This window comes from Nanorana parkeri, unplaced genomic scaffold (assembly GCF_000935625.1).
Source record: "Nanorana parkeri isolate BGI_ZX_2015 unplaced genomic scaffold, ASM93562v1 scaffold2556, whole genome shotgun sequence".
NCBI classification, from domain to species: domain Eukaryota; kingdom Metazoa; phylum Chordata; class Amphibia; order Anura; family Dicroglossidae; genus Nanorana; species Nanorana parkeri.
The window spans coordinates 74,614-84,352 of record NW_017308824.1 but is presented as its reverse complement, the minus strand read 5'-3'; the positions used below and the strand labels follow the sequence as shown (position 1 = coordinate 84,352).

Here is a 9,739-nt window from a genome sequence, read left to right as displayed (position 1 = left end):
TAAGGGAAGAGCTGGTAATCCTGGCAGGAAGTGGCCTGAGGGCTACAACAAGCTGGCCAGCCATCCATCCATCCCCACTGGTGCTCACCCAAAACAGACTTGATACAGACTCCTAGACCACGCATTGTGCTTCCATTACAAGTCAAGCTTCCCAGAAGGGCTGCCAGTAACAGAACTGTATATAATAACTGCTATGTGAAATATTTCAGTCTTTTACAGGTCAATGTTTGGCACCAGAAGGCTTGTGCAACCAGTAAAAGACACAACTTTAGACAGCAAAAACATTTACAGAATAAGGAGACTTACTCAAATACAGGGTGCAATGGTATAGAGCAGGGGTAGCCAAACTCCGGCCCTCTAGCTGCGGTGACACTTCCAACCCCCGTGATGCATCTCTCTCCGGGAGTCATTATTATACAGGATTTATAATGGCGCCAACAGTTTGCGTAGAGCTTTACAATACAAGGAGGACATTACAATTCAAGACAAGAGGGCCCTGACCGTGAGGGCTTACAATCTAAAAGGGAGGGGCAAGTGATACATGAGGAGGTAGCTGTGTGGGGATGAGTGGTTTGAGAACGTGATGGTTGAGTGGTTGGGTTGAGGTGGGATAGGCTTCCCTGAAGAGATGAGTCTTTCAGGTTGGGATAAAGAGTTCCAGAGGATGGGAGAAACTCTAGAGAAGTCCTGGAGGCGAGTATGGGAGAAGTTGACAAGGGAGCTGCAAAGCAGGAGGTCTTGGGAGGAGCGGAGGGGACGGTTAGGGTGATATTTTGAGTCATGTCTGTGAGAATTTTGCAATGCCTCATAGGATTTGGAGTTCCACCACAGCTGGAAGGCTGGAGTTTGGCTACCCCTGGTGTAGAGTAAGTCCTAGCAACCAATCACTGAGCGGACTGCTAACGTTTAGTATAGTAAGTCTCAAGAAGATTTCTGATTGGTAGCCTCAGGTCACGGCACCCATTATTGCTCTGAACCAAAGTATTGCAATTCTAACAGTTCTATTAGAAAATAAATGGAAATCCTATGTAACTGGGACTCCCTACAAGCAGTAGCCTAAGGGTACCAATAAAGCACAGAGCAGCTTTGTATTTTAGGCCAGGTTCACGCCATTTTCAGGACCAGATCTGGAAAGCGCTTTTGTTTACTAGCTTTTGTTTACTAGCTTAAAATGGGCTTTCAGGTGTGGTCCAGTGCAGCATGTGCATTTGTATGCGTTTCCGACCAGAGAAAATTAGACAAGCAGTATTTGTTTTGTGTCTGGTCAGCAACGGACTGCGCTGGTGTGAACAAGGCCCAGGAATACCATAGGGATACACTGGGATGCTTTTTTGGTGCTGGAACAAACTGTTCTGGTCATGTTCCGGACATGGTGTGAACAAGCCCTTATATTGTCTTGTATGGCTTTCATCAGTAGGTGACACTGCAGAAGTAGTCAGGAATTATGGCTCCAGACCCCCAATAAGACCAGGGAGCTGGCTGAAGAGGTGACCCCATTGTGAAAGTTTTAAACCTTCAGGGGTTTTCCAGCTTTCCTGAAATTCTCCATTCACAAGGGGGATCTGAACTCTGGAAGGAGAAGGACCAACAACCACAGGCAGCAGAGTCTTAGATGATCTCACATACCAGATATACAGCTACGAGGCTGTAGGCACAGGAAGTGCTCCGCTGCTTTTTAGGATTATCAGGGTACCGCTCAGGCACAACTGTTCCCTATAACATAGCAAATATTCACTTTTGAGTTCAGGTCCACTTTAAGATTGCAGGAAAAAGCATCCAAAAAGTACAGAACTGGCCTAATCTGCATAAGTTTACATATATATTTATATACACATACACATGTAACTAACATTTCTAACATGCTGATTTACCTAGCCGCTATGTATATACAGTAGATATGGCTTGGACCGGGGCTGTCAGATGCCTGGATATGTAATCATGTTGTAGGTTTCAGCAGCTCCAGTAATGCTCCGACTGCTCCAAAATAACCCTACAGGAGAAAGACATCAGATACTGTTCAGTGATAAATAATTTGTCTATGTAAGAACACAAAGTATGAGTCATCGACACGCGTTACATGTGTGCCAGTTTGCCAGACAATGACAGTCTTTAATACCAACAACCCTTTAGCCCTTTCACAGCAGCTGTAAGCAGACAGTATACATACAGGGGGGGGGGGGGGAGCTCGGGACTGGCATTGCAAGGACACACACAAACATATCTGTTTGCTGATCTCCTCCCTGCTCAATGAAGCCGGAAGTGACGATGATTTAATCACAGTTTCTGAGCAGTCACCCCCCGGTCAGAGAGACCTAACAGACCCCTGTCTCCTAGAAGAGAACCTTTCACTACTAAAAGTTACATCACATAGGGGATTGTGAGCCCCCCATGTGACCGCAATAAAGTATAATAAAAGTTTAAAAAAATAAAGTCAAAGGAGAACTATGAGGTGAGTGATTAACACTCAGCCTCATAGTTAGAGCCGACGTGTGACATTGAAACTGTCACACGTCAGCTCTATAAATTGGGGAGAACACATAACGTTGCTTGCTCACTTCCCGATCATCCGCCGGTTGACAAAAATTGGATGGTTAGTATGGCTAACGGACGATTTTCAGAATCGACATTCGACTATGCATGATGGGGTATGGGAGCGGAAATCGAACGAGGGTTCGATGACAGTACAAAATAAATCGAATGATAATCTACAAGTGTATGGCCAGCTTAAAGGAGAACTAGGAGATGAGTGCTTTTCACTCACCTCATAGTTCTAGCCGACCTGTGACAATGAGACTGTCACAGGTTGGCTCAGTAGATCGGGAGGTGAGCGAACACATACCGGCATCCGCTCACTTCTGGATCCTGTCACAGCTCTCTGCTGTGACAGGGGAGGGACTGGATTCCCCCCTCCCCGCTCCGATCCGCCAGCGCTGACTGGCGGAACGGACGGGGGAGGGGGCGGGTACGGCTGGCTCTGCCCCGAGATAGGCAGAGCCAGCTGTCAGTCACGCAGCTGGGCGGATCCCGGCACAATTGTCGGGATCCGCTTCAGCTGTGGCGTCTCAGTATACCGCGAGCTACAGCTCGCGGTATACTGAGCCTAGGGTAACGGGAGGACGCTAGTTTGTGTTATCTATGGGGGTTATCTGTGTTAACTATGGGGGTTAAGGTTCTCCTTTAAGGGTCAGTGGTTCACAAATCGTGGCCCAAGTTCTACTGGAGTCCGTGGCCAGACATCAGCTGGAACATAAAACACTTGTGTCAGTGGCCAAGGGGCGCTGCTCTGACTTCACCTAATCCCACAAAGGGTCATGACATTGCTGAGCATTGTACATACACCTGACTTTATCTACACTACCTTCCCTTCCTGATGTCACCAACAGCACAAAGGGAGCTGTGCTTCTGGCCGGTATGATATAAGGAAGAGAAAACACTGCCCGTAACAAAATGGCCACCTACACAGAGAGAGGCAAGGCATGGCGATTCAGTAATGCGGAAAGGGAGACCTTAGGTAATACTGGTGACTAGTGCTTTGCCCCCAGTCCCCCTTTTTATGGCCACAACTTCCAGAGTTCAGTTACTCTTACAAAATCACAAAAATACACAGACAAAATCCTGAAAAACTTAAAAAAAAAAAAAAGGCAGTATTGCTGGAGATCAAACTTCTAGAGAAGGAAATGGCTACAAATTGATTTGGACGTTTTAGAAAAGTGCCCCTAAGACAGGGACCCCCCCTATTATCTCACCTCATGCTCCATGAAGAGGGCCTTGAGCTGCCCTTTAGACCAGTAATCCAAAGCGTAGGCCAAGAGCTTCATGGAAATGGTATTAATCCGCAAGAAGTTACCCACAAACACCACTCGGCTGATATTCTGTCATAACCAAGAGAGAAAAAGAGTTACATTGCATACAGGCGATGACTTCCTGATCTTAAGCTATGTACAATTATTTACATACTCTAAACAAGCAGTATAAGAGCTTTAAAAAAACAAAAAACCCTCTCCCGCCTAGCCATATATCACTATGGAGTAACGCATTCTCAATGAGCACAACCCAGACAAAGCTTACAAATAGGGATGTACCGATACTAGTAATCGGTGGCGATGCCGAGTATTGGGCCGAGTACTCGTACTCGCCCAAATGCTCCGATGCCTAGCCCGATACTTCCTGTATCAGGAACTGGGCAGCGCGTCATTAAGAAACTATTCACATCTTCCAGCTTTTAAAGTGCATGTCTGGGCACAATAAAAAAAAAACATTTGCAGTATATCTACAATACATGCACATTCTGTAAGGACACCATCTGCAAGGGGTTTGCATGTTCTCCCTGTGCTTGTGTGTGTTTCCTCCGGGTGCTCCAGTTTCCTCCCACACGCCAAAGACATGCTGGAAGGTTAATTAGCACATGTCTAAATTGGCCCTAGTGTGTGGCGTATATGTATGCAAGCTCCTTGAGAGCAGGGACTGATGTTAATCAGGGCTGCAACCAACTAATCAATTAAATCGATATTAGTTGTCAACTAATCCCATTATGGATTAGTTGGTTGGATCCCCTAACTCTATCCTGACAAATTCTACTGCGAAGGTGCGTTGCAGTGCCATTCATTTCAATGACACCCCAAACATGTCTCTGTCCCACAGTGTGATCACCCGCACTGGATGCCGTGCCTTCCAGTGCAGTGCGATTGCAAAAAATTGTGCATGCAGTTTTATTCTGAAGTAAACTTTATGTTTGCAACACTGCATTTGTGTATTTTATTTTAAATTAACAATGGTATTTATTTTATCCAATTAATCGAAGAAAAAAAAAAATCGGCCAGCTAATCGATTATGAAAATTAGTTGCAGCCCTAATGTAAATTTGAACACTATGTAAAGCACTGCTTAAAAATCGGTAGTGCTATATAAATTCCTGTATTACATGAATAAAATAGAGACACTTTAAATGCGCACACTTGTGTATGACTACATTTTATATGTGGGCTTTCCATGTCTGTTTACCATGATCGGTTTCTTAACCAAATTCTTATTTTGGGAGCAATAACATACACAAAATCAATACTATTACAGTCATTTTTAGCTTTTGAATTTTGGGTTTGAATGAATAGTCAGGTCAGTGGTCATATCAGGAAGTGCCCACTAGAGGGAGTAGTTGGCAGGAGAGATGAGCGGGTCTCTGCTCTTTCATAGCCCTGTACAATGCTGCTTGACTTAGATGCTACAAGGCAGCACTGTAAAGAAGCTGAAAGCTCAGAGGCAGGTTCTACATTCAGAATATGGACGCTGTAATAAAACAAACAAGACTGCAAACTGGTAGAAAACATTCCTATCTGCCATTACACTGAAGCAAAGTTTCAGGATGTTGGCACTAGCTGCTAGTCAGCCAAAACGCTGCTGCTGGCCATACACCTATAGATTATCTGCAGACTTTCTTCAGTATCTTGCTAGTCGGCTCCACTGGCTGTCAAAATACCTGAACAATCTGATTGGACGCAGGCATTGTTCAGATGTTTTCAGAGCCAGCGGGGCCGGCTAGAAAGATACTGAAGCTTGGCCCAGTGGGAGATTCCTCTATCCACACAGTTTAGCATAGATGGAGGAATCTGTTGCATTTTCTCCATCTGACCATAGAAAATCTGCAGATAATCTATAGGCGTATGGCCAGCTTAAAGTGGCGAGTTGGTCACACCAGACCACCGTCAGCCGATGCACATTCTCAGAAGACTTTTTTTGTGTGTGGAGGGATACCAGTAAACGCTGAACTACAGGCACAAAATCTTGTAAACACTGTATATTCTTCAATAGCCACAAAGGATATAAATCCACTTGCACAAAATGCCTTTACAGACCCAGATATTACAGTCAATGGTCCATCTGTCCTGATTATATCCAGACACCTGGACAGAAGTCTGACTGGAAGCTTTACAGACAAGCATCGCCTTAGCCGCGGGAAGTTTAAAGTAGAGATGCACAGATACCGTTTTTTTGGCATCAAGTACCGATACCAAGATACACGATGATACCGAATGCAGATACAGAAAGTTCCATTAAGGAAGCCAGGCGGCGTGTAATGATAAGCCGGGAAGCGGCCTCCATGCTCCCTCATCACCAGGTAACAAGGAAGCATGGAGCCGGCTTTCTGGCCAATTAGGAAGCTGGGGGGCGGGTAATGACTCGCAACACAGCTTCCTGATCGGCCAGCTTCCAACCAATCAGAAAGCTGGGCGGCGAGTCATTACACAGCTCCCGGCTTCCCGTGAAGCGAACTCCATGCTCCCTTGTCACCAAGTGACGAGGGTACATGCAGCCGGCTTCCCGGGCCAACTAGTACGTGTTCAAATGCTCCCGATATCAGAACTAGAAGCCAGCTCCATGCTCCCTCATCACTTGGTGACAAGGGAGCATGGAGCCAGCTTCACGGTCAACCAGGAAGCCAGGCAGCGTGTATTGACTCGCCAGCTGGCTTTCTGATACTGGAAGTTCTAGTATCGGGAGCATTTGGGCGCGTACGAGCACTCGCCCAAATACTTATCGGTACCGATACCAGTATCAATAAATGCCAAATCTAAACATATCTGATTTTACAGAGAGAATTTCTGATCGCTGCACAATGATAACGTACTGGAGCCCCTTGGATGCACTAAGCTGGCCATAAACAGCTGGAATTTTGTCCAATCCATGATGAAAATGTCAGCCACAAGTCAGCTATGGGTGGGCCTGTCGGCACCACACGGCTTGACAAAAACAAGATCAAAGACGCCAGTTAGAAAAGCGTTGGCCGAGCAGCAAGTGCATGCTATCAGACGCAGTCATTGCCCAGGTATTCAGGCAGTGCACATTCCTCCATGCATGCTCTTTAGCATGGATGGGAAAATCAAGTTCATAGAATGGTTTATTATTTTTGCGTGATAAAGTAGAATTTTCTATATGTCTTTACAAAATCTTTATTAAAAAAATGGAAAAGGGAACCAAAAGACAAGGCCAGCGTGCGTCAGTAGCACAAGGAAAGAACAAATGAAACGTGAGCAGCATGAAACGAGGAGGACGCAACATTTTTTTCTACTATATAAATGAGACTTCTTCTGCATGTCTTCCATCAGTGCCTGACATGATCTGGACACCCCAATATAACGTCAGTGTGGCTGGAGGGCTCACCTCGTTTAGTGCACACATGCGTGCTAAGGAACCAATATTATTGGTGATGGTAATCAGGGTGGCTCTGGCCAAGTCTTCCTTGCTCACCAAATCCCTCTTCTCTTTGCTCATCATGTTCCCAAAGCTGGAAGAAAAAGGAGGTAAGGTGACTGCACCAGTCATGTGATAAGAACAGCTCGTTATGAAGACAACCACATCATTTCTGCTGACAAATATCCACAGAGGGGGGGCGGGGATTCAAATGAAGACAAGCTTGCGATGGGATAATTTCACATATGACGTGCCTACTTCCTGTTCACAGAGGAACTGTTCACTTCTGCAATTACAAATTGAGCAAACACACCACAGCTATTCAACTTTCAATTTTCTCTAAATGTACGTTGTCTTGTAGAATCCAAAACGAAAGAAATTTCCAGTAATATTACAAACATTAATGGTTTGAGGTCAAGTTTATTTCAATGTTTATAAGTTGTTTACCATTCATATAAATCTTTGCTTAAAAGAGAACTAAAAAGGGTAACCTTTTTATCCCATAGTTCTCTTTAGGGTCACGGGAGGACATATACTAACGTCCTCCTACGACGTAAAGCTCAGTATATAGCGAGCCATTGCCCACTATGTACTGAGAGCACCGCTGCCGGGACAGGTCTGGATCCACCCAGCTGGCTGATTGACAGCTGGCTCTGCCTATCCAGAGGCAGACTCAGCTGTGCCCGCCCCCTCCTCCGTCCATTCCTCCAGTCAGTGCTGGAGTATCGGAGCGGGGAGGGGGGGAATACCTGAGGGGAGTGGTGACTGACAGTCACCACTCTGCAGGGAGATGGATCGGGAAGTGAGCGAGCGACGGTATATGTTCGCTCACTTCCCAATCTATAGAGCCGACGTGTGACAGTTTGATTGTCACACGTCGGCTCTAACAACGAGGAGTGTAAATCACTCACCTCATAGTTCTCCTTTAAGTAAATATTTAAAGCTGAACTGTAAGTAAGCAGATTACACAGAAGAAAGCATACACTGTAAGGGAGCGAATTTACCCCCCCCCAAAGGATTTGGGTTCCTGTCCATCTGATCCATCCAATCTGAGTTCTGTAGTACAGGGGAGAGCAGTGGCAGTACATGTGTCCTCAGTATGAATTCCAGCCAGGACACTACCTCCGTGCCCTCCCTGTCCTTGTGTGGGTTTCCTCCAGGCACTCCGGTTTCCTCCCAAACTCCAAGACATGCTGCTAGGTTAACTGGCTCCTCTAAAAAAAAAGGGGCTAGTATGTGTGTGCTAGACTGTCGGCTTTACAATGGAAGCAATTCCAGTAGCTCAGCTGCCGTCAGATCGCTTCTAGGGGCCGGCTTTATGGTGCAACCCTGACAGCGATGTCACAGAGCACAGCAGAAGCTGCTTACTTTCAGATGCTCTGTCTGATTGAAGATTCTAATGGTGTCATCTGAAACTAGCCCGGCTCCAGCAAAGAGCAGCTTACAAAAACCAATAAATCCCACCAACCAATCAGACTCCAGCTTCATGGGCCTGACAATAGTAAACTCAAACATGATTACAGTATTTTTACAATTATTAATATTGTTCAGCCTGGTCTGCTGCAATCGACTTACCTGGAGGCAACCGCATAGCCTGGCAATCCAAAGCGCTCATAGTCTCCGCCATAAATGTCACGAACAAGCTTATCCACTTTCGTGCTCTCTCCAAGAGCAGCCATTTCCAGAGCTTCTTCAAATGTGGAGCAGCCAGTGAGGAGGCAGCACAAACCAAAAAATGTTCCTCCTCCGAGACTGGAGAACACAACAGAGAAAGTGCCATTGTACTGTATGCTTTACTATATACATTGCTATACTCCATTCTCTTTCTGTGCTTTTGTATGGCAAGAGAGAGTGATATTGATAAGGGTAAGGAAGTTTTAGATGCATTCAAAATACACACAGTGCATTGCTGAAATACGCGTGAGGAAAACAGATTCAAGTTCTGTGGACCTGCTGTGAGCTCCAATGCAGGATCACATTTAGGCCTCATTCACACTGCCGCGCGTACGTGCGTATTGTACCATATGCAAAAAAATGGCTCCATACACATAGCCTCTTATGGGGCCGTATATTTGCGTAGCGTATAGATGCGCAAAAACAGAATGGAACAGAGATGCCTCCGGGCAGTGTATTTACACGCACATACACGCGTACAGCACATTCAAAATTCCATTACGAGTGATGCATTCTGGGATTGCATATAGTGCACACATATACGCATAGACGCTCATATATACGCGCATAGACGCTCGAATATACGCGCATAGACGCAATATACAATTTTGCTTGCATTGTGTGTGAATGAGGCCAAAATGACACTAAACTTGGGAGTTCAATCCTAAAAATGTATCTTATTTGTGTATCACTCGGCTGTAGATCCTCAATCTCTGAATTGGTGCGGACACTGTCCTCGCTTCTGGAGGGGGGCTACTTGTGTTCCCCATGGCCCCTCTGTGTGTTGTAGAGTAGTCACCGCTCCAAGCTCGCTCCCGTGATGGACTACAATCTCAATACATATTAGTAAACTAAACGGGAGATTGTAGTCCATCACGGGA

General features: G+C 45.7%; 1 protein-coding gene across 1 annotated transcript in view; it reads right to left on the bottom strand.

Moving 5' to 3' along the window:
* Positions 1-1,886: 1,886 nt before the first annotated feature.
* Positions 1,887-9,739, bottom strand: part of LOC108801916 (pantothenate kinase 2, mitochondrial-like) — an 18,780-nt gene continuing 10,927 nt past the window's right edge. Inside the window, exons 4-7 of the mRNA XM_018573824.1 lie at positions 8,760-8,936; positions 7,155-7,278; positions 3,747-3,872; positions 1,887-1,990 (exon numbers count right to left, since the gene is read on the bottom strand). Of these exons, the coding sequence (XP_018429326.1) occupies positions 1,937-1,990; positions 3,747-3,872; positions 7,155-7,278; positions 8,760-8,936 (481 nt within the window). The 3' untranslated portion in view covers positions 1,887-1,936. The remainder of the gene's footprint in view (positions 1,991-3,746; positions 3,873-7,154; positions 7,279-8,759; positions 8,937-9,739) is intronic.